At 37.3% G+C, this 25,445-nt stretch overlaps 1 protein-coding gene across 4 annotated transcripts in view; it reads right to left on the reverse strand.

Moving 5' to 3' along the window:
- The window catches only part of LOC149814106 (glutamine--fructose-6-phosphate aminotransferase [isomerizing] 1-like), an 87,589-nt gene extending 63,589 nt beyond the window's left edge, over positions 1-24,000 (reverse strand). For all 4 annotated transcript variants that reach the window (XR_016427986.1, XR_016427985.1, XM_089989590.1 and 1 more), the window contains exons 1-2: positions 23,603-24,000; positions 6,078-6,250 (exon numbers count right to left, since the gene is read on the reverse strand). Coding sequence is in view for 2 of the 4 variants with exons in the window: in XM_089989590.1 (XP_089845716.1) it covers positions 6,078-6,250; positions 23,603-23,846 (417 nt within the window). In the remaining 2 variants the exon portion in view is untranslated. The remainder of the gene's footprint in view (positions 1-6,077; positions 6,251-23,602) is intronic.
- Between the last annotated feature and the right edge of the window lie 1,445 nt (positions 24,001-25,445).

Raw genomic sequence — 25,445 nt, forward strand, 5'->3', positions numbered from 1 at the left:
GGCTCAACAACGTTGCTGAATGTTGTGTCACATATCATTTATTAAGCACGGGCCCCATCATTGGCATACCCTTGTAACCCTCCACCTTCATGTCCTTCATACATAGCATATTGCATTCTTCACTATGCCACTGCATTAATACATCCTGCATATCATATCACCTGTTGTAAGCATCTCAACAGCACCTGCACTCATTCCCAACCTCAATCCTCATCTTTCTTATCTCATAAAGTATTGTATATGTCATATATGTATATATATACATATATATATACATACCTATACATATGTGCATATAGGTATATATATATATAACGTTTTCTATCCTTTCATCATAAATATCCGGACATATGAGCATTTCACCTGTGAAATCCATATGATATGAGAAATTCTTTCTATATTCACACTAACCCAGTGTTTTTGCAGGGAATGTGTGGAAATGTCATTACTTGAGGATTGTAATTTATTGTAATAGATTAGATCTTAATGAAAATTTATATTTCTTGTTCTAGATTAGAATGAATGAGCATTGTAAATGCTATAAAATTGCTTGTTTTCATGCTTTTTGCCTTTATTTTCTAAAATCTCACGATGGTGAAACACGAATGACATGCGCACCATTTCGTAAAAAGTAATTAATCCTAAGTTGATGATTTACATCAATGGTCATAGTCAGGATGTAAACAAAACTTAGGATTTTTATCTTTTATAAAATAACATTGGATCCACACTGGATCCTTTTCAAAATTCCTCATATTTTCTTTAAATATTTTCCTCTTTTATCAGAGTTTAGCTTAAAATTGATTCAACACATATATCAATGACCATAGTCAGGATATATTGAGAATTAATTTCATTTTAAACTCTATAAAAGCACCAAAATGTATTTTATCCTTCATTTGAATTTAGATATGATTATTATATAATACATTCAATGACCATAGTCAGGAGTGTATTATATCGTTAATCTTATTTACATCCATTTAAAGAGTGAAATATGATTTTCAAATCCAATTTCAAAATTATTCAAATTCATTCATCATTTAGGATAGAACTGCATCATATTTTCAAAATTCTTTTCAAAATCCAAGTGATCTTGAATATCTTTCTTCAATTTTTATTTCAAATTCATCAATTCTATCTCATTTTCAAAATCCGAATTCAAATTCCAATTCGACTTTGAAATTTCAAATTCATTTTATATTTAAAACCCCAATCAAATTCAAAGTTCAATTTAACTTTGAAATTCTTAATTCATCTTCTAAATTCCAGATTCAAGCTTCAAATTTAAAGTCCAATTTGACTTTGAAATTCATTTGTATACTCAAAATTCAATCCTCAAATCAACTTTGAAGTTCCAGATTCATTGTCTAGATTCCAATTCAAATTCAATTTAATATCTCAAAATTCCATTTTCAAAGTTCAATTTAACTTTGAAACCTCTGATTCCTCTTCCTATTTCAAATTCAGAATCAAGTTTATTTTCTTATCTTCAAAATCAAAGTTTATTCAGAATCAAGTTTATTTTCTGGGTTTTCAAAACTCAGATCCATCTTCAAAAGTCCCATTTGGACTTTCAAAATTCAAATCCAAAGTTAGAACCCAATCCATTCTAGGATCCAGAATCCAGTTCCACTTTGGATCTCAAATTTCAGATCCTAAATCCATTTTAAGATCTAAAATCCATCTTAGGGTCCATAATCCAACTCTATCTTAGATCTCAGACTTCAGATCCAATTTCATTTCAGGATCCAGAATCCAACTTCCACTTTGGATCTCAAACTTCAGATCCGAATCCATTTTAGGATCCAGAACCCAATTCCACTTTGGATCTCAGACTTCAGATCCAAATTTCATTTAGGATCCAGTATTCAATTCTATCTTGGATCTCAGATTTCAGATCCAAATTTCATTCCAAATTTTGGATCAAGTTCCATCTTGGATCTCATATTTCATATTCAAATTTCATCTTAGGATTCAGACTGTGGATTCAGATTCGATCCTGATTTCCGGATTTCAAATCCAATTCCACTTTCAAAATCCCATCTGAACTTCTTAAATCCACTTCTATTTTTAAATTTCATTCGGATTGCTCCAGTCCAAATTCCATCCCGATTTCCAACATTAAATTTAGAAATTCAATTCCACTTTAAATATTCATTTCCTCTCCTGAATCCAAGTTTAAAATTCAAATTCAAAAGTCCATTTCTGACTTTGAAGCTTCATTTCCTTCTCACTTATCTTCCAATCATTCTTTCAAAGATTTATTTTCCCAACTCTGATCATTTCAAAAGACTTAGAATTTCAAAATATCCTTCTTGATCTATCTCAAGTTCTAAGTTAGATTCTACCATTCAGAAACCATTTCTTCACTCCATTATCAAGTGCATTTCAGAAATACTTGGGAATTTTCAAAAACATCTTTCAAAAGAGCATACATCCTTGCATTGCACAAGCATGATTCTTTGTGCATTTTTAGGATAAATTCTTAGATAATATTTAGGCAAAGCAAAAGGCATAAATTCGATCATTGGTTCGATTACCCCTGGTAAAAGCGTCAGGAACGGTCGAACCTCGTACCGACAAGCGAATCCCGTCTCTCCATTTTCCCGCAATGTATTTCAAAAAACGAAGGCGAGTTATTTTCTTAAATATTTTTAAATCAAGGTCAAGTGAGACCCTGCAAAAGAGTTCATCTTCTCTTCTTTTCTTTATTTTCTCTTCTCTCTTCTTTTTCCGTCTTTTATTTTCCCCTTCAAAAAGAAAGAAAATAGAGGTTAGAAAGGAAAAGAGAAGGAAGAGAGAGAAACCACAAGAGAGGAAAAATTTTGCGATGATCACAAAGTACCAACCAGGAATCCTCCGGTGTGAACTAGAGCCCTCATTTCTTGTGCAAGCCACTAATCTTAAGCTTGAACAACATACAAGGTAATTTTACATGTGATATTGCTACAAATCACTTTATGTAATTTTACATGTGATGATGCTAGAGATTTTGACCTCATTAATTTGAAGCAAACTGAAAATATCTATGAAAATGAATCACTATTATCCAAAAGATGCCTTATACATCATAAAGGTTACTTTAATAGTCATTCACATGTTCAAAAAAGTGTCTTCCAACAAATCCATATCAAGTGACAATCTATTGGGCCTCTAACTTGAGTCCTCAATAGGGAGCAGAAATCAGCCATATGGAGAGCATGATTATCAAGCCCAGTGACATGGAGAAGATGGTAAAGCTCTAGTGGACAACTTGGTAACATTTGATCAAATCATTCAGACCCAGAAAATGATCTGCACAATGAAACAAATGATTGCAAGTTTGCACATCTTAATGAACATGTCACTTACACAATGAATGCTACTGTGTCTCCCCAAAGCCATATGCCACAACTTGCGAATTCAAGGAAATGGATGTAGGGTTATACTCCAAGATGGATGAGAGCGACATCCAGATCAATCAAAAGTTATTGCAGATTTCGTTGTCCGAGTGCCTAATAGATACGTCCAAGGCATTTTCCTTATGTAGCACCCTATCCAACATACAGCTGCCAATGGTATTGACAACATAATCCTGCTAGGCATCTAGCAAGATGATACACTCTAGTTCCTCCTGTTTATAGAAGGGATGCCGAGTCTATGAGTGTCAATGTTGACCAACAGCTGGCAAGCAACTAGGGTCGTTAGCAACATAGTATGGCCCAAGGTTGCCAGAAAGGGAAACAAAGATGGGAAACGTCTTGGGAAACGAGGTTTTTCAGGCGCATGTGAAACGGGAAACGAACTGAGAAACAACTGGGGAACACATGGAAAACCTTTAAGAAAAAGTAATATAATAAATTAATGAAAAAAAATATGTATCCCACAAAAGGGAAGCATGTTCCCAAAAGCAGTGTTTCCCGTTTCCAAAACAGTTTCTCGGGAAATGCATTTTCCACTCTCTTATAGCATTTCCAGTAACCTTGGTATGGCCTAAGACACATTGTGAATGCACAGCTATTGTTAATCCATGCTTCTGCCACAATTTAAAGCTTTCTTCTCTTGACAACCTTATAAGGGAAGTGGATCCTGGAATATAGCATGCACCTATTTCTCCACATAGCACACACACACTCCTATGGCAAAGTGAACTTTGGAATTCAATAGTATGAGAACTTTGATTTCAAGTGATTCTCAGTCTTAGCTGTCAAAAACGCTAGTCGGAGCCTAGCCGGAAGACCCTTAAAAGGACTAGTCAGCCTAGGCAGGACCAAAAAAACAAAACATCAAGAAAAGAATTTTTTTTACAATAAATAGTTAAATTTAGTAACAAACATAAAGATTGTAACTATAGATAAAGTGTGTAATTAAGTGTAACATGTCGCAAAATTCATGAAATTGCATAATATTGAATATACACCAAAGCTTGGGGTACAACATCTAATTACTCTACACACACACACACACATATATATATAGAGAGAGAGGATTATCTTGCCCTTGGTTCGTTAGGTCATTGTTAGGACCCTCCAAAAAATCATAGTTTTTAGATGTTTTATACTCTATCTGAACTGTTAGATGTGTTTATGATTATTGTTGAATAGATAACATGTAATTGATTAAGCATTTTTATGCTCATATGTGTATTTTAAAGAGGTAAAAGAATCATCGGTTGATATCGTACTAAAATTTTATGAAAAAATGTTCACATTTTTTACAACAAAACAATTTGAAACAAAGCTTGTTTTTCAACAAAAAAGTATTGATAAACACATCTAATGGTTCAAAGCGAGTATAAAACACCTAAAACTTGATATTTAGAGCGTCTTAATAGTGATGTAAAGAAAAAGGGGATAGGATGAAACCCGTTTATATATATATATATATGGGTTAATCTAACATTAAACTAGTTGTGTTTAACATTAGATGGATTTAGCCTTATGAAAATGACTAAAAAACCATTAAAGAAATGGTATTTTTTAAAATGCATGCTTACTTTTATGGGGATTATAGGTCTTTTGAACTTGGAGAGAATTGAAAAGTCAAACACCTTTTGCAAAAAAGTAACTTTACGAATCTATCAAAGTAACCTTTTTATCTCTAAAAGTAATCACGTATTTTTAAAAATGCCTTCTTCTAAGGGTATTTTAGTTATTTTAATAAGGTTGAATCTATCTAATGTTAAACACAAGTAGTTTAATGTTAGATTAACCCTTTATATAGATAGATAGATAGTTAACTAAAAAACATATTTTATAGATGTGTGTCTATTCGTGTGGGTCAAAAACACATGCATACATGTAAACAACAAAAATAAAAAAAGAAGAAAAAAAGATAAAAGGGGAGAAAAAGGATGAAAAAAGAAAAGAAAAGTGGAGGGGCGAGATGAGGAAGAAGAAGAAAAAAGAAAAAACAAGAAGGAAAAAAAGAAAAAGAAAAGGGGAAAAAGGAAGAAGAAGAGGAGGAAGAAGAAAGAGAGAAGAAAAAAAATGAAAAGGTAAAAAAGAAAAGCAAAAGAAGAACAAAAGGAGAGAACAAAAAACAAAGCTTTGGGGGTGGGAGGAAGAAGAAAAAGAAATAAATGGAGACAAAAAAATTTTAAAAATAGCAACCATGTCCCTGCGGCCTAGGCGAAAACAACCTAGGCAGCCTAGGTCAAAAAATAGGGTCCTACCGCCTAGACCCATAAGCCTATGCGGTGGCTCTGCGCCTAGCCCACCTAGGCGGAGCCTAGAAGCAGTTTTTGACAACTAAGTTCTCGGTGGAAAATCTCCAAATGCTAACTTTGTGATTACATATCATCCCAAATTCTGTCTATGGATTCATTGTTTGATAATATTCTCTCCAGTTAATCATTTTTTAACCCCAGGAATTGATGCCAGAATTGCAAACAATAAAGATAGTAATTAGTTACAAGTAGCTAGTTGTGAAGCATGATCATTTTATGCTGAATGTGCTCTAAACTTCAGTAATTTGCATTGAAAGGTTCTTTACTTCCATAATAGGGAAGGCTTCAGAATTGTTACTTTAAAATATGGGTTGAGGCCAAATGTAGAACCAAAGAGAAAGGACGTACACCAGGTAAAAATTTATACCAGGTAATTGGTAATGATCCCATTGTGAACAACTAAGAATTCATTCCCTTCTCCTGATGATTGTGGATGACTATTTTGTGGCGATGGTTGACCATGTGTTGCCCATCGTGTGTGAGCAATACCCGCATGCACTGAAAATGTCTGATCCAATTTCAAATCTGATGCATCAACCTCTACAAACCCCAGAATTGGAAAAGAAAATGAGATAAATATTTATTGTTTGTAACAACCACATAAAAGTGAAGTATAAATCACCAGAGAAATAAACAAATGGCTACAGATGCATAAAGAAATCTGACTCCAATCACTTAAGACTTTATATATATATATAGATAAGAAAAATGGTAGCTGCCTACCGCCTCTGTGAGCGAACACATGTTTTCATGTTCTTTTTCACAAATCTGACCCTGAAGATGTTTTCAGCATGGTCAATTTGTGAGGAAATGATAATTAGATTATGTTTTTTCGATAAGAAAAAAATATTTTTTAAGCCTTGAATATTTATGAAAATTTTAAAACGTCGATTTTTAAACCTTATAAAAACCTACATGTGTGTTGGAATCGGATGATCCCAGGGTCCATTTCTATAAATTCAAGCATGTAGAACATATCTATATGGTCAAATTTAAGGAAAGCGTGGAAAAACCTTTCAAAAACCAGGTAGCCTGGTGGTAGGCATTTATCAACTACTCATATATATATAGGCCCTCTTTTCTCGTTCGGCCCCGTTAGGCCCCATAGTTTGAAGTGTTTTATAATATATCTGAACCGTTAGATGTGTTTAACATGCTCTATGACGAAAAAATGTATTTTTATGAGCCAGGAAAAATTGATCCCTTCATGGCCATTGATTTTGGATCACCAGAAACACATGTATACACACATGTATACAGGTCAAATTCCGGTGATCCAAAAGCCGGTTCTCACTAAACAAAACCTATAGATCACATCTATAGTGTTAGATGTGAGAAAAAAATACCGAAAACTATGATTTTTGAAGGGGACTAACGGAGCAGAATGAGCGCATTACTATTTATATTTATTTTTAGATCTATTTATATATGGGGATTAATCTACCATTAAACCAGATAGGTTTAACATTAGATGGATTCAACCTTATGAAAATGACTAAAACACCAATAAAATAATGGCATTTTTTAAATACAAGATTACTTTTTTTGGGCATTATAGGTCTTTTGAACTTTGAGGGAATTGAAAAGTCAAACACCTTTTCCAAAAAAGTAACTTTATTAAGCTATCAAAGTTACCTTTTTTACCTCAAAAAGTAACCTTGCATTTTTTTAAATGTCATTTGTTTAATGTGTTTTAGACTTTTAGTCATTTTCATAAGGTTGAATTCATCTAATGTTAAACCTAATTGGTTTAATGGTAGATTAACCCTATACATATATATATATATATGAAAAGTGATAGCAGCCTACTACAAGCGAACGGGTGTTTTCATGTTTTCCGCAAATTTGACCCTGCAGATGTGTTCAGCATGGTTGATTTGTGAGGAAATGATAATTGGATCATGTTTTTTCGATAAAAAAACATTTTTAAGTCTTGAATATTTATAAAAATATTAAGTCATTGAATTTTAAACCTTATAAAAACCTCAAGCGAACGGGTGTTTTCATGTTTTTTGCAAATTTGACCCTGTAGATGTGTTCAACATGGTCGATTTGTGAGGAAATGATAATTGGATCATGTTTTTTCAATTAAAAAAAAAGTATTTTTAAGCCTTGAAAATTTATAAAAATTTAAGTCGTTGATTTTTAAACCTTATAAAAACCTACCTGTGGGTTGGAATCGGACAATCCAAGAGTCCATTTCTATAAAATTGAGCATATAGAACACATATTTATGATCATATTTAAGGAAAACGTGGAAAATCGTTTCAAAAACTTGGTAGGATGGTGGTAGACAACTATCAACAACTCATATAGCTATATATAGTACTAGAACGGGGTGTTAGTTCCTTCTCCTATTCTAGATCATATATATATATAGAGAGAGAGAGAGAGACGGGAGCAACGTCAAACAAGCGGATGCACGGTCGCGCACTGCAATTCTGCTCATATGGCCTTTAGCGCAATATAATTGCAAGGTCTTTAGCGATGGTCACAACCACCACTAAAGACCATTTTTGTATCGCGGCCCCTGTCCGACGATGGGGCATCCGATGATACTCTTGTCTCATATATATATATATATATATATATATATATATATATATATATATATATATATATATATATATATATATATATATATATATATATATATATATATAGGGTAAATAGTGGCTACTAACGAAGCTACAAATCATAGGCGCAAGTTGTATTGACTCAATCTAACCACACATATGTGTTCAACATGGGTTTTTTGCTAAGGATCAAGCCTTGGATTGTACTTTTCTGATGTAAAAATGTGATCTTTTGAGTTATGAAATTTTGACACATTGTGGACCGTTGATTTTTGGACCCCTTTAAAAACCTAAATACTTGTTATAATCACATGATTCAAAACGAGTTTCCTACTAAACAAACAATGTAGATCACATCCACAACATTCGATCTACAAAAAATCAGAACTTTTGTTAAGAAAAAAGTGATTTCTAGTCATTAGTTTTGTACCTTCATTAGTAGCCAATATTTACCCATTATATATATATATATATATATATATATATATGTATATATATATATAACGTCCTAACTGACTTTTACTGTTAAACAATGTTGTAAGTACCGTACTATATCATACGATACGGTACAATATGTATCGTTATTATTGAGGTTCTCGATACAATACACACTCATATCTTGTATTGTGATACGAGTGTTTATTGTACCTGTATTGGGTGTATCATAGGATATAGTATCAGCACACTTTCAAAGGGGCCAAAACTTACTTTTTTAACTTTTGGGTTTTAAATACCTTTTCAGGGCTAACTCCCTCATTTGTGTAGAGGTCATTAGAGGGAACCCATGCACCTTACGAGCAATGACAGCGATTTGGGGGGCGATCCGTGCGCTAGGGAGAGAGCTTTTGCAATTTTCTCAAGAGTGAATTTCCACCATTTTTCCACTCAAAGAACTTGGTTATTTAATACTTAATTGTTCTTAAACTTGGTTTTTTTGTTTTTTTATGTAATATGAAAGTACGAGTCTTATGGCATATTCTTAATTATAAGATATTTAATATTTTACATCTATGTCACAGGGACTCGGCAAACCGGGTGCCGCACCCGCATCGATGCGACGTAGGTGTGCGTGCGGCATCTGATGCGGTCAACCCAACCATGGGTGCGGTCAACGCACCCAGGGTCATTTTGGTCAAATTTTTGGACTTAAAAAATTTTTTTGCCCGATGAAATGGGCTGCGAAGAGAGGATTAGGGCAATTTTTTTTTGCCCTAATCCTCTCCTCTCTCGCGCTCCTCTGCTCTCTCGCTCGCCTCCTCTCCTCCCGACGTCTCTCAGGGGAGCCAACGCCACCTCCTCCTCTCCGTCGTCGCAGACCTCCGACGATCGCCGGTGTCAACTCCGACGACGGCCACGCTCCTCTCAGGTAACCTCTCTCTCATCCCCTTCCTTCTTCTTCTTCTGATCTTCTATTTCCGACAGGCCGACGGGGGCCGACGCCCCCTGTCGCCTATATTTGACCTATCGGTAGGAGCTTTTTGCCCCTGCCCCTTGATTTTTTTGACAGTCCGACGAGGGCGACCCCCCTTCCGCCTGCTTGCAACCTATCGGCAGGGGCCTTTGCCCCTCCCTCATGTTGTCCGACAAGGGGGTCACGCTCTGATTTCAGGGGAGGGGTCGAGCCCCCCTCCTTGCTCCCTCTGATTTTAGGGGAGGGGGCGAGCTCCTCCCTGCTTCCCTGTTTTCACAAGGGAGGGGGGTGAGCTCCTCCCTGCTCCCTGTTTTTCAGACAGTCAGGGGTGGAGCGAGGCCCCAACCCTTCCCTCCCTCCTTGTTTTCCCTGGACGGGCCGGGAGCTGGGCTCGGCCTGACAGACCGAGCATACCCCTCAACCCTCCTTTGTGAGCTGGGAACTGAGATCGGCTTGACTAACCAAGCACACCCCTTAGCCTTCCTTTGCGAGCCAAGGTCAGACTCAGTCTGACAACCGAGCCCACCCTCCCTGCACCCTCTGATTTCAGGGGAGGGGCTCTGCTTCCCTATTTTCGCAGGGGAAGGGGGTGAGCTCTGTCAAAACTCCTGCAAAAATCAAAGACGGGGGGGGGGGGAAGAGAGAGAGAGAGATCTGATATTGTTGGGAATCGGCAGCCAGTATTCTTCTCTAAGGCTGCGCTAATATTTCATTAGCCTTAATAGGGTTACAATAATTTACACATGGACAAAAGTGCCCCTGTATTAGTAACACATATTACATTAAAATACAAAACCCGGGAATGGATATGAATCCTTTATTGAATGGATCCATATTTATCCCATATTCTAATATATTCTAATACCCTCCCTCAAGTTGTGCATGGGAGTGAACCATGTGCAACTTGTTCTTCAGATACCAGAAACGGTGACTTGTAAGACCTTTTGTAAACATATCGACCATTTGGCCTTCTGAAGGCACATAAACTGGTTCAATCTCTTTGTCTGCTATCTTTTGTCTGATGAAATGTTGATCAATCTCGATATGCTTAGTTTGACTGTGATGAATAGGATTGAATGCAATTTGTATAGCACTTTTATTATCACACATAAGTATCGAATTTGAGATATTCTCTCCCATCTCTGTAAGTAGATGCCTAATCCAGGTCACTTCTGCAGTGGTGGCTGCCATAGATCTATACTCTGCCTCTGTGCTAGACCTTGCCACAGCCTTCTGTTTTCTGCTACTCCATGAGACAAGATTTCTTCCAATGAAAACACAGTATCCTGAAACAGACCTCCTCTCATATGGATCCCCTGCTCAGTCTGCATCTGTATAGGCCAGTATGTTATGTTTTGGTGACTTCCATGAAGATTGAATATATGTGAGAACATCGCCTACCGTTCCTTTTAGATAGCGAATGATGCGTTTGACAGCATCCATGTGACCAGTCTTTGGTTCATGCATGAACTGAGATACTTGATTAACAGAATATGTAATGTCTGGTCTAGTAAAAGTAAGATATTGCAACATACCCACTAAACTGCGATACTTGACTGCATCAGGATATAACTCACCATCAGAAATACTGAGCTTTTGGTTAACAACACTGGGTGTATGTAGAGGTTTACAATCTGTCATTCCTGCTTTAGCCAGAAGATCAAGAGTGTATTTGTGTTGAGTTAATGACATTTTTTTATCTTGTCTGTCCACCTCTACACCAAGAAAGTATCTCAATTCCCCAAGGTCTTTCATTTTGAACTGCATACTCAATAAAACTTTAATTCGTTGAATGTGGTCTGGAGCATTACCAGTGATCACAATATCATCAACATACATGAGTAAGAAAACCATGGTGGTATCATTCCTGTATATAAACAGAGAATGATCTAGTTGGGAACGAAAGAAACCATGCTTCTGAATTTCTAGGGAGAAGCTTTTGAACCATGACCTAGAAGCTTGCTTCAAACCATACAAAGCTCTGGTTAATTTGCATACATACTCTTTTGGGTCTTCCTCTGTATAACCTTGAGGTTGCTCCATGTAGACCTCATCCTTTAAATTTCCATGAAGAAATGCATTTTTAACATCAAGCTAAGGATCCAGCCATGTTTAATTGCCAAGCCAAGTATGATGCGAATAGTTCTCATTTTCACCACTGGGTTGAATGTCTCATCGTAATCCTGACCATATTCTTAAGTGAAACCCTTGGCTACAAGACGTGCCTTGTATCGTTTAATGCTACCATCCGGTTTATATTTAATTTTATATACCCATTTGGAACCAACGACATTCTTATCTGGAGGACGGACAACTATCTCCCATGTTTGACACTCATGAAGTGCCTCGATCTCCTCATTCATCGCTTCAATCCATTTGTTGGATTGGACAACTTGATGAAAACCAAGTGGTTCATCGTGTTTTTCAATCTTGGATAGAAAAATTTGAAAGTCCATAGAAAAGTTGTCATAACTAACCCATTTTTCAATATGATGTCTTATCCTGCCTAATCTTCTTGGTGCTTCTCTGTTATCAGACAATGCAACGTGTTCTTCAGCAGGTACATTTGTTTGCTCTCTGGGTCTCCTGGTATACACATTACCTTTGTATCTCAGACATTCTGTTTGTGATGCATCATCTGAAACCGTCTCACCATGTATGCCTTCAGGGGTCAAAATAGTATGTTCAACAGTATGTGAAATAAGTTCAGCACTAAGCCATGGATCATACCAATTACCAACTGCATCACCATGTTTTCGATTGTGATTTGCTTTACTTTCCAGAAAACTATTTTCATCAAAAACAACATTTCTGGAAATTCTGATCTTCTTATTGGCAGGGTCATAGCACTTGTAACCCTTATGTTCATCTGCATAACCAACAAATTGGCATATGGAGGCTTTGTCCTGAAATTTAGTTCTCATGGATTTGTCAGTGCGTACATAACGTGTGCATTCAAAAACTCGTAACTCATCATAATCAAGATGTACACCAAAGAGAACATAATAGGGAGATTGATTTTCAAGGATAGGCATAGGAAGACGATTTATCACATGAGTGGCAGTGTGAAAAGCTTTTGTCCAAAGACTAATGGGCAAGTTACAACCATGCATCATACTCATTGTACTTTCCATAATATGTTTGTGTTTACGTTCAGCAATTCCATTTTGTTGTGGAGTGTATGGGCAAGAAACTCTACGATGTATCCCATTATCTTGGAGAAAATCTAAAAATTCTTTGGAGGAACACTCACCACCTCCATCACATTGGAGAATTTGAATGTTTTGGGAGAATTGAGCTTTAACATAGGCATGAAAGTGACGGAAGATGAGAAAAACCTCTGATTTATGTTTCATAAAGAATATCCAGGTAAAACGAGAGAAACTGTCAATAAAAGATACATAATATTTGCTTTCATAAGAGGAAGGATTGGAGGCTGGGTCCCAAACATCAGAACATATTATCTCAAAGGGCATGGAGGCTCTTTTATTTATTTGATGAAAATCAAGTACATGACTTTTGCAGACCTGACAACTGGGACACATTTTATCCTTCAATGAAGGTGAAACAGACTCTGAAAGAAAACCATTGGACACTAACTTTTCAATAAAGACTTGACTACAATGACCAAGACGAGAATGCTAGAGATCTGGCTTATTACATTTGGATATACTTAAGACGCTTTTGGAGACATGATCAGACTTGGGCTTCAGGACACTGGAGGCTGGATCTTCATTGAAGACATACATGTTTCAACGTCACTCTCCTTTAGCGAACATCTCCTTCGTTTGAAGATCCTTGACAAAGACAGAAGTAGGAGTAAATTCCACAGATGAATTGGTAGAGTTAACAAGCTTAGAAACAGAGATAATATTTTTCTTTATATTTGGCGCATGAACAACATCAGATAAAGGAATAAATGACTCAGACAAAGGAATGAGGACATTGTCTATGTTTGAAATAGGGTGGTGAGTCTCATCTCCAGTTACAATATTAGATTTACCAAGATAAGGAGTCAAAGTAGAGAACTTACATGCATTGCCAGTGACATGAGTTGTTGCCCCAGAGTCAACCTACCATATTTCATCATCACTCTGTTTCAGATTCAAGTTGGTCATCGCAGATAAGAGAAGATCCTTAGCATCATCACTGACTCGAAATGTACCTGCAGTTCCTGATGTAGCAGCATTTCTATTATTTTGCGTTCTATTCCGATTTTGTGAATTGAACCAGCAGTTGGCTTTGACGTGACCACGTTTGTTACACTGGTAGCATATGGGAACATTCTTTGAAAAACTGACATTGGAATTTGGTGTAGGTAGTAACCACGTCCACCCTGGATTGGAGTTCCCCTGCTTCTGCCACGTCCTCCTCGTGAACGATCAGCTATTATCCCTGTGGCAAGAACCTCATGCGTAGATGATTGTCATGTTGAAGCATCAGACATGCTTTTCAGAGGCATCTCGTACTGAAAGAGTTTGGCACGTAATTCTTCAAAACTGAGTAGCGTAGGTAGGCACAATAAAGACGTCACAAGAACATGATATTCTGATCCCAGAGCATTCAGTGTCTGCTGCACCTTTTTTTTATCTGACACTGGATATCCAACCATGGCTAACTGATTTGTGATGCTTTTGACTTGATTTAAGAATTCAATGATGCTCATTGCCCCTTTTTTCAACATCTGAAATTCGCGTTTGAGAAACAGAACTTTGGCCTCTGATATCTGAGAGTAGGTCTGAGCTAAATCCTCCCACAAAACTTTTGATGTGCAATCATCAGGAATGAAAATCAGTACTTCTTGTGATAAGGTGGAAGTGATGTATGCGACAAGGGCCTGATCACGCTTCATCCAAGAAACAAATGCAGGATTGCGAACAATATTCTGCAATCCTCCTTCCTCGTTGGCTTCGGTTGTGATGAATTCTGGGGGCATTAGAGTGGAGCCATCCAAGAGCAATTTGCCTTTTCTAAGTCAGATAGTTGTTTGTAGTTAGCTTTTCCGAAACTAGCTGCCTTAGGAAAATGGAAGAAAGACCCGAATTGGCTACAGTGTCCATTTGTAAGCTTGTTGACAACTTTTACAATTTTATTTTATTTTTTAATTTGGAAAATAACACTAGTGGCTAAAACTGGGTTGTTTTATCATAAACTGACACAGTTGACAGAAATCGACACAATGTCACGACAAGAGAAATAAGAGCTCTATATATATATTTTGAGTGTATGGAAAGTTTGACAGAAAATGAATGAGGAAACGAAGGTAAAGTGAACAAAAATGAATGAGGATACCACAGGCAGATTCCTGGTTGGAAAACCAGGGAACTCGACTTTTCTAATATTAGAATATTAGTTGTTAAATATGATGAAGCAACAGGAAACTAGAGAATAGATTTTCACGGAAGAAACTAGAAAAATAGATATTAGAAGATGATGAAGCAAAACAAATGGAAAACTGGAAACTCGACCAATAAATTTTCACGGCAGAAACTAGAAAAATAGATATTAGAAGATGATGAAGCAAAACAAATGGAAAACAGGAAACTCGACCTGTTTAGAAGAGATGAGGGCTTTAGACTGGGCTGTTGGGTTCGACTGAAGAAGATGAAGAGGACTCGCTGAAGGATCTCGGCCTTTGGATAGATGAAGAGGACTCGGCTGAAGAATCTCGACCTTTGGATATATAAGGAGGACTCGGTTGAAGGATCTCAGCCTCTGAATGGGAAGGACTCGGCTGACTGAAGAAGAGACGAAGACGTGCTTTTCACGTTCTTGATGAAGAGTTTTTTATGCCCAAACTTGCCGTTGCTCTGATACCATGTCAAAACTCCTATAGAAATCAAAGACGGGGGGGGGGGAGAGAGAGCGAATCAGCAGCCAATATTCTTCTCTAAGGTTGCGCTAATACTTCATTAGCCTTAATAGGGTTACAATAATTTACACATGGACAAAAGTGCCCCTATATTAGTAACACATATTACATTAAAATACAAAACCCAGGAATGGATATGGATCTTTTATTGAATGGATCCATATCCAGCCCATATTCTAATATATTCTAATAAGCTCCTCCCTGCTCCCTGTTTTTCCGACAGTCAGGGGTGGGTCGAGGCCCCAACCCTTCCCCCCCCCCCTCCTCATTTTTCATGGACAGGCCGGGAGCTGGGCTCGGCCTGACAGACCGAACCCACCCCTCAACCCTCCTTTGTGAGCCAGGAGCTAGGCTCGGCCTGACTGACCAAGCGCACCTCTCGGGCTTCTTTTGCGAGCCAAGGTCGGGCTCAGTCTGACAACCGAGCCCACCCTTGGCCTTTTGTTTGTCACTCTAATTGGGTTTGTGTCTGCTTCAACTACGTACCTTTCGATATTTATTTATACGTACTACTACTATATTTTTTGAACTTATTGTATATGTTATTGACTTTGCACTCAATATTATAAATCTTGAATCTTGATTGTGTGCATAATTGATTTTAATATTTTTTTTGTGTGTTTTTAGGACAAAAATGATGGATAAAGGGAAAGGACTTGCATCATCCTTATCCCCACATGTGAGTTTTGCTGCTAGTTTTGTTGATAGTTGTAGTGGGAGTGATGATGTAGGGTCACTATGGGTACATGTAGATAAGCTTGCAAAAACAGGAGAAGGAGGTGGTGGAAACAAGAGATTTCGATGCAAGCTCTGTGAAAAAAAATTTGTTGGGTCTTACACAAGAGTGAAGGCGCATTTGTTGAAGATACCAGGACATGGCATTTCAGGATGCAAAAAAGTTGATGAGGTAATGCGAAGACAATACAAGAAGAATATGAGAAGAGAAAGACAATGAGTGATGCTTGTGCAATTAGTGTGTCATTTGGAAGCCACCAAGAAGATGCTGAAAAAAAAAGTCAATATAGGAGGTATAGAAACGATACAAGCAACATTCAATACATATGGAAGGGAGGATATGGATAGAAAAGTAGGGAGGTATTTTTATTCTAATTCACTCCCATTTAATGAGGCTAGAAATTCTTATTGGAAGGATTTAGTAACATCTTTGGCAAATTGTAATTTGAGTGGCTATGTGTCTCCAAGCTCAGAAAACTACAAACCACACTTCTTGCAGAAAAGAGGGCAAATGTGGAGAGGTTGTTGGAGATTAAAAAATATTCAGGGAGCAAAATAGAGTTTCTATTGTTTCTGTAAAACCCGAAATTTTTATTTTAAAATAAGTTAAATTATGCAAATTGGGCCTAGATCCAGTTTCGGATCCAAGATCCATAAAGGATCCATATGTAAATTATATCATATTTGAAATATATATATATATGTGTAATTTAATAAATCAATAAAAAGATTTATAAGAATATGCAAGGGATCCATAGCTGGATCCATTTGGACCCAGCCCATGGATCCACTTTACAATGGGTTGCGGGTCCAAACTTGTGGACCTTAGTAATCAGGTGAACATGCACCGGGTCCTGGGTTCGGACCCGAGTCATGTCCCCTGTGGCAGGTAGGTAACAAAAAAAAATAATAAAAGTTAATTTAAATGTAGGAAAGCTTTTGGACCCGGGTCAGACCCGACCCAGATCCATAACCCGATAGGGTTTTTAAAACCCTGTATCGGGCTGCAGTCTTTTTAAAAAGTGGGGAAGAGCAAGAATCGTGCCTAGGGCACGATTCTGCTGTTTCTAAAGAGGAAAGGAAGGAAGGGGGGGGGGGATCAGTCGATAAAAGGGAGTGGAAAGGGGGGGTCTCTTCCCTCGTCTCCCTCGTTTCTCCCTTCCCTCGTCTCTCTCTCTCGTGTGAGCGTACAGTGGGAGGCTGGAGGTCGCCGGAAAGCTGCAGCCACCAGCAGCCCTCTTCTCCTGTCCTCTTCCCTTGCGTGCGACCATCACGACACCGGAGCAGTCGAGGCCGGTGGAATAGCTCGCCTCCTCACGTCAGCCGCAACCCCCAAAACGTTGGATTGTAGAGGTACGGGTTTTCCCTTTGGGTTAAGTGAGGAAAACGAACATGGGTTCGATTTCCATGTAAATATTTTGGTGTAAAAGCCTAGGGATGAGTAAATCTAGACATTTACTCTAAAATCCATGGAAGAAATCCATGTATTTCCATACTCTTGAAGATTGCTGTGTAATAAATTAGATATAAATGTAATCTTTTGAAAAAGAAAAAAAAAGAAAAAAAAGAAAACAGAGTTAACCGAATTTTTTTTCATGCTTAGGGCCCAGGTACTCAGTCGGCTGGGCTGAGTACCTGACCCAGCCCACTGGGTCGGCTGGGTGGGTCTGGCTGTGTGCTAGACCCAGTTTGGACTGGGCCACTGGTTCGATTCTTTTTAGATGTAGTGTATTTCCTAAATTCCAGATTTCCTTAACTATGTGTTTTCCAATGCATGTCAAGAACGTGATTTTCTGTGTAGGTCGTTTCTATTCCAAACAGAATTCTATTACATAGAAATTATAAGTTAGTAGGTGTTTGTTCTTGATTATTTTGGGTTTTCAGAAATATCATGTTGAAGGACACTTGAATTATGTTGCTTTGTTTGAGTAAGCATGAATCATGGATGAAACTTTGATTATACTTGTGTTCTTGTTCTAAGCATATGAATAATACTCATGCAGGAAGCATACCCATCTAGGAAAGAAATCAAAACTTTAGGTTCATGCATGCTGAATATGCATACTACGTGAGGTTGCAGCGTGTTTCAACTTCCAGTTTTTCGCATATGTTCATAAACATGCGCTGGCCTGCTGATAACAGGCCCCAACTCTTCTTTTGTGCTATTACTGTTAAACCAGAATTTTCTTTTTGACTTTTCCTTTTTGTTATATTAAAACATGTACTGCTGCAGGTTTGCATCTTGAGGTCTTTTTATTTCTTTTAGCTGTCTGTAGAATTATCAGTTCCAAAGGTTTTCTAAGCTACAACATCATATAGTGCTGGGTTCAGCCAACATCATAGTAATATTGTTGAGCTGTCATGTCTATTTACAAGGTAATTAAGAGGCATATGGACGTGCAAAGATTGTTAGGCATACACCCATGTAAGTTGTATGGCACAAACGTTATGGGTGTTATCCTAATTTAGCTAATCATGTAAATGTTTTCGGTGGTTATCGTACAGGCTGTTTTCCAAGGCTTAAACTAAATATTTTAGGCTGAGTTAAAGTAGCTTGTGTAGGTTCAGTTCTTCTTGAAGTTTTCATATTTATGCTTACCTGATATTCAGACCTATGTGTATAAGAGCATGATGTGTTTTGTTTTCCTGCATTTCACACATTAAGCTAAAATCAAAGTATTTACTGCAAAGTTACATCTTATGTATATCGTACACTAACTTGATGGATTGACACATGCACCACCATTTGAAGGATTCACATGCTGATTAAGATGTGTAATTTCATCAAAGTGTGTATATGACATGAACATATTTATTAAAGCATGCATGGACAGGAACGCATAGGCTAAATAAAATCATATATGGGATATGAGCATGTGTATGGAATGAAAGCATTTAATGGAAGCATGCATCTTTAACTTGGATATGTACGAACGAACTCATGTATATGTTTATAAATTTATTGTTTATGCACAAAAATTTGCATACACGAATGTGCACTGAAAAGCATGTGAAAAATAATGCATGGAAGCATGCGATTGATGATTTTTGCTTATGAATGCATTTATGGTCATTTGGATCATAGGGGCTGTGTGAGCCTCGAGAACTAGTTGTTCTCCGTTTTAATTATTTTGATGCATTGCAACAAATCAAATGTGATATTGTTGTTTTACCGCACTGTTCTATGGGCTGTGGTCCCGTGAAAAGCTTAGCATGCTGATGTGCAAGCTTATGTTATTAATTCTGCATATAAATTTGCAAATGTAAAAGAAATGAATTAATAACCGAATAAAAGGAAATAAAGAACAGTGTAATTCACTTTCTCCTTGATGTCCCTGCTTTAGCGTGGGAATCTTGGATATTGCGGTTTAGGGGAAACCATGAGGATACAAAAACTCCGTGTGCGTTTTGTTGCCCCTGAACCCGATATTGAGGTTCTTCTCCTGGCCACGGTTTTAGGGAGAATCCGCCACTTTACCCGGGAGTGGTGTGTTAGTCACAGCTGTGAGTTTGTTTTGGTATACCAAGAAAGTGGCGCCAGTGGATGTTGTTTTCCCTGGTGTCCCCGACTTTGGATGTTGTTTTCCAAGGTTCCGATGGATGGTGTTGTTTCCTGATATCGGTCGAGGGCTAAGTTTGGAACCCGGTAATAAAATACAAATTGTGTGTGAAGCTACCCCGGGAACCCTACTTGACCTCGGGGATTGTACTCGTTTGGTGTATCCGCGGGCAATGATAAATTAAAAAGAGGAACTTAAGGATTGTGTGCATTTAATAGGACATGCATATGGAAAGAGGAAAACTTAAATGGAAGATAATAAATGGTTCACGCATTGCACATAAATCATGCATATTCTTGCTATGCACTAGTCATGCATGTTTACCTGTTCACTTGGTTGTTTATGTTGATCATTATATGATGTTGAGCTCTTTTGCATTTAATTGCCTTATTGATTAAGTTGTGATCAATGTTACATATTTCGAGTTCCCTCCTGTTAAATGTTTAATTATGCATGAATGGTTAATTGACTTAAGAATTGAGTATAATCGTATTCCTCAAAATATTACATGGATCTTATTTATGCTCTTTTTCTTATTTGATTCATTAGGGAAAACTGTACGCAGAATTCTTCGGATTTCTGACCCTCTTATTTTATTGGCTTTTCCCAAGCACAGGTGATAAGTGAAGTCGACTCGCTTCTGAGGGATACGAAGGTCACATTTGTTTCAGACGGCTTCACTTACGGACAGAGTGGCTCTACTGTTATTTTCTTTTAGTTCTTCTGATTTCCTGCAATTTGATATTTCACTTTTGACATGGAACATATTACTCTTATTGATTCATTAATAAAAGAATTCAGTGGATTGGTTATGATTGATAAATGTAAGTTGCTTTGTGGTGTGTGGTTATCCAACTGAAATTGGAACTGTAGGGACCCCAGGTCACTGGGAAGTTTTCCGCGACTCTTAAAAAAAAATTATTCTGCATTTTTCAAAGGTAGGAGTTGGGGTCGTTACAGTTTCTGATTGATGGGCGGATGTTTAAAAGCGTCCACTGATCAATTTCATTGCTTGTTTGCTTAGTGGCCCAGTATTCTTGAAAGCAGTTGATGCATCTGGGGAATATAAAAATACGGAGTATTTGAAGAGGTTATTTATAGAAGTCATAAAAGAAGTGGGTGATCAAAAAGTAGTACAAATCATTACAGACAACGCTCCAGTTTATAAAAGTGCAGCGTTGAGTTTGGAGAGTGAGTACCCTCATATTTTTTGGACTCCCTGTGTAGCACACAGCTTAAATCTGGCCCTAAAGAGCATCTGCAACCCCAAACAAGAAGAAAATTCATAAGCATATGCGTTATATTCATGGATTGAAGATTTAGAAAGAAATATCAAAAGCATTAGAAATTTTGTTGTTAACCACCATCGTGCTAATGCTATATTTAATAGGCATTCTGACCTAAAATTGTTGAAGGTCGTCGAAACACGTTTTGCGTCATTGTGATGGTGAAGAGGATTAAAAAAATGAAGAATGTTTTGGTTAGCATGGTGACTGATAAAAATTAGACATTCTATCGTGATGATGATGATGATGTCAAGGCTCAAGAAATTAAGAAATTCATTGTTGATAATGAGTTTTGAGACAGAGGGGTATACTTCCTTCAATTTACGCAACCTATTTGGGAAATGTTGAGAGAAGTTGATAAGGATGAGCTCATGCTTCACAGAGTTTATGAAATGTGGAATAATATGATTGAAAAAATACTAGTTGTAGTTTTCAAGCATGAAAAAAAAATCCTGCATTGGATGATTCAGAATTTTGTAACCATATTCATTCAATTTTAGTCAGAAGATGGGATAAGAGCAACACTCATTTACATTGCATGACACATTCTCTTAATCCAAAATATTATGCAAAAAAGTAGCAGGCAGGTGGTATTGGTCGTGTCCCTCTAAATTTAGACTCAGAGATATCAAGACATAGAAATATATATATGACAAGACTTTTTCTAGAAGCATATCTTCTACATCAAGTCACACAAGAGTATGAAAAATTTTCATCTTCGAGATTATATGGACCGACATTACTCGCGAAAGAGGAGGATAATATAGATCCTATCCCATGGTGGTCAACATTTGAATCAGAAACACCTCTTCTCCAACGTTTTGCATTAAGATTGTTATCGCAACCTGCTAATTCATCTTGTTGTGAAAGAAATTGGAGCACATATTCTCAAATCCACAACATGAAGAGAAACAAACTCACCAACAAGCGTGCAGAGGATTTAGTATATGTTCATTCAAATCTTCAACTACTTTCGCGAACCAATAATGAATACAGGTACTAATTTGTTCTCTTAGTTATTTGATTATTTCTTAGTTTTTCATTTAAATATACTTATATTGTATTTAATATTTTCAAATTGGGTTTATAACGCAGACAAGGAACATCCAAATTTTGTGATGTAAACCCAGAAGGGTGTGACTTCGAGGGAGAGCATGATTTTAACATGACAAACATAGATTTATCTGAGGTCAGTCTTCCTTCTAATGATGCATTTGATGATGAAGAAGAAAATTATTAAGATCCATTATTCCATTGTCATATACATTGTAGGATATACTTTTGGTATGTAATTTAGTTCTTTTATGCTTTACTTATTTGATTGATATTTAGGTTGATTTAATTGCGGTGTTAGTTTTTGTGATGCAGAATAAAATTGTAGAATTGTTAATTTGATATATTGCATCCATGATGAATGATATTATGACAATGTTAACGGTTAAAACTTCAAAATTATATATATATAATATAATATAATATATATATAATTTTTTATATTTTTTCCCTGCCACACCCCCCGCACCCAAGTTTTTTTAAAGTGCCGCACCCCTGCACCCGCACCCGCACCCATGTGACATAGTTTTACATGATTCTATGTTAGTTGATCTTTAATGATGTCTTATGCAGCTCATAGAGACATAAATGATTCATATGTATTTTTATGGTTATATTTTGTGCAATTCATCATCATTTCATGTGATATGCTTTTTTAAAAACTTTAGCTATTTTTTCTGGTTTTTCTTGATTTTTCTTGATTTTTTTCAAAAAAAAATATTAAAAATTTATGATATTTTACTGTAAGATACCGTCTTAATTTGGGCCTGACCGATAGGGGTAAAGATACGATACTTATAACCTTGCTGCTAACAATATAAAAGCATAGTTTCAAGTGTTGTTTGCTTAATCTGAACCCGCAGATATGTTTATCATAATGTGATGAAAAAACTTGATTTTTTTATCATGAAACTTTAGTGCAATATGAACCTTTAATCTTTTATTTACGTGAAAACACATCCAACGATGTAAAACACCGTATCCAAAATACATGTTTTCTATTAAGAAAGCTATGGAGATTACAACTGAAAATTCAGATTAGGTAAAGAACTGCAAAATGTACTTTTTCAAACCGGTTAAGATGGTAGAAGATTAAACTGGTTAGGACATGAAACTTTTTACGGCTCAAAGATTTCCCAGAATATTGCAAGAATGCGAAAATGCTGAAACAAAAAAAAAAAGATCACAATAATAACCGGGTCATCAATCTGACAAATAACAAGTGACGAAAATCTAAGCCCCAAAACTCATTTCCTTCGCTGCAACCTCCGATCCCAACGGTTAAATAACTAAAATTAAGCAAGCAAACGCCACAAAACCGCAAACGGAAATTAAACCGAAACGATCAACCGAAAGAAACAAGAACCGAAAACTCGAAGTGCATCTGGAGGGACCGAACCTTCGTAAACGGAGCGAACGAGCTGATCGATCTTCCCTTCCTGACGGAATACGAGGGGGATCAGAGAACTGGCCGGAAAATCAGCGCCAAGATCGGCGTTCGGGAAGAAATCTGAGTCGATCGAGATGCCGGCAGAGTCGTAGCCACGGTACTCGAGGCGGCGGAGGCCATTGAAGAGGAGCTCGAGGATGTACCTTCGCTCTCGGGGGACGTTGTAGTTGAGGTAGGCGAAGATCCCACACATTGTGATCCTCCGATCGGAGAATACCGAAATTGAGGACCTCTCGGCAGAAGAGAGAAATTAGGGTTCTTCGTTTTCTTCTTCAATGGGAAGGAAGGGATGGAGGAGAGGAGAGTTTCCCGTTCCCTTCGCCTCTTTCTTCGAAGGCATATTTCCTAACTAAAGAGACGGCGACTATAAATTTTTTAAATCTTTACAGGGAGGCCCTTGGCTTTTTCCAAAATATCGTTAATCCTGTTTTACTTTTATCGGATGATAAATATTATGATATAAGGAAATTTTTCATTTAGGGACCAACTTTTTGCCTCTAATTTCAAATATCTTACACATTTTTGAAATTTCAGATATGAGGCCTTTATTTTTTTAGAAACTGCCGAACAAGATCTTGCATTCTTTTTTTATCAGGAACCCTCGCCAAAGCAAGGAAATCCACGGACCCCACGAGGCAGGATCAGGTGCCATCACATGGCACACTTTGAAGTGTGGCGTTGCTTTGTTTGATAGTCTGTCAGTGTCGGCCCAATAGCAGATTGAGGTGCAGAGGCACACTCAAAGTCTGCCATGTGATGACACCTGATCCTAGCTCGAGCACCCAACCCAACCTTATGTGAAATAAGTGTCTGAATTTAAATTCTTGGGAAGGAGGCCCGGCAGGTCCGCCTCTTCCAGAATGTTGTTCATCCATGCCATGAACGACATTCAAGACTCAGCATCTCATAGATGTGTCTCACATTTTTTTTCAGAGCCATTGATGTTTTAGATGAACGGCGGAGGGGTTTTCCGTTTGGATTATCCAAAAAAATTACTTTATTTATGTAAATGAGACCAACTATCCCCTTCTTAGTCCTAAGTTTCACCTTCACTTTTTTCAGATCCGATTGTGGTAAAAATGTACCATTGTCCTCATGAGATGGCCTATGATAATGATAATTCATGGAGGCGGCATAGCTTAGGTGGGGTACAACAAATGAATAATGGAAAATGATGCAATTGGTCAACCGTTTTGAGAATGAAAGCCATCATGTCCATTTAAAAAAAAATCAACTATATGCGCTGTTCCCGTCGCGTGCTCTGTCTGATGTATAGAAGACATGTGCATGCAGAAAAACCGTGGACGCATTATTGGGAGTTGTCCACTTGCAGGCATAGTGCCAAAAAAATCTCATCCGTCCTTTTTACTGCTCTGTAAAACGCCGTTTTACTAGCATCTACGCCTGTTGTCAATTAACCTGAACCACGTGACAAGTAGATCCGTTAGAAAAATCGATTGCCCTTTTTGTTTATTCAAAAATTTTCGCGTATCTGGATGGATGAATCTTTAGATGAACGGCATGGAGAACGCGTTGACTGGGCGAAGGTCCAACTGGGTGGCTAAGGGAAGACCAAGTCCAGATGGTAAGAACCAGACCGGAGCTAATAAGACGAACTTTCTTTTTCAAAATAGCAAAATTTACATATACCCACCTAAGGTATGATGATTTTATGTTTAATGACCTGTACTACAAATAAATTCAAGAATAACTGCCCAACATATGTAGAAATTGCTCAAATGGGCGCCTAGGTTTAGTTATGACAATTTAATCATGTTTGGTAGTTATATTT

The sequence above is a fragment of the Nuphar pumila genome, chromosome 15, assembly GCF_984573655.1.
Source record: "Nuphar pumila chromosome 15, dmNupPumi1.hap1.1, whole genome shotgun sequence".
Taxonomy (NCBI): Eukaryota; Viridiplantae; Streptophyta; class Magnoliopsida; order Nymphaeales; family Nymphaeaceae; genus Nuphar; species Nuphar pumila.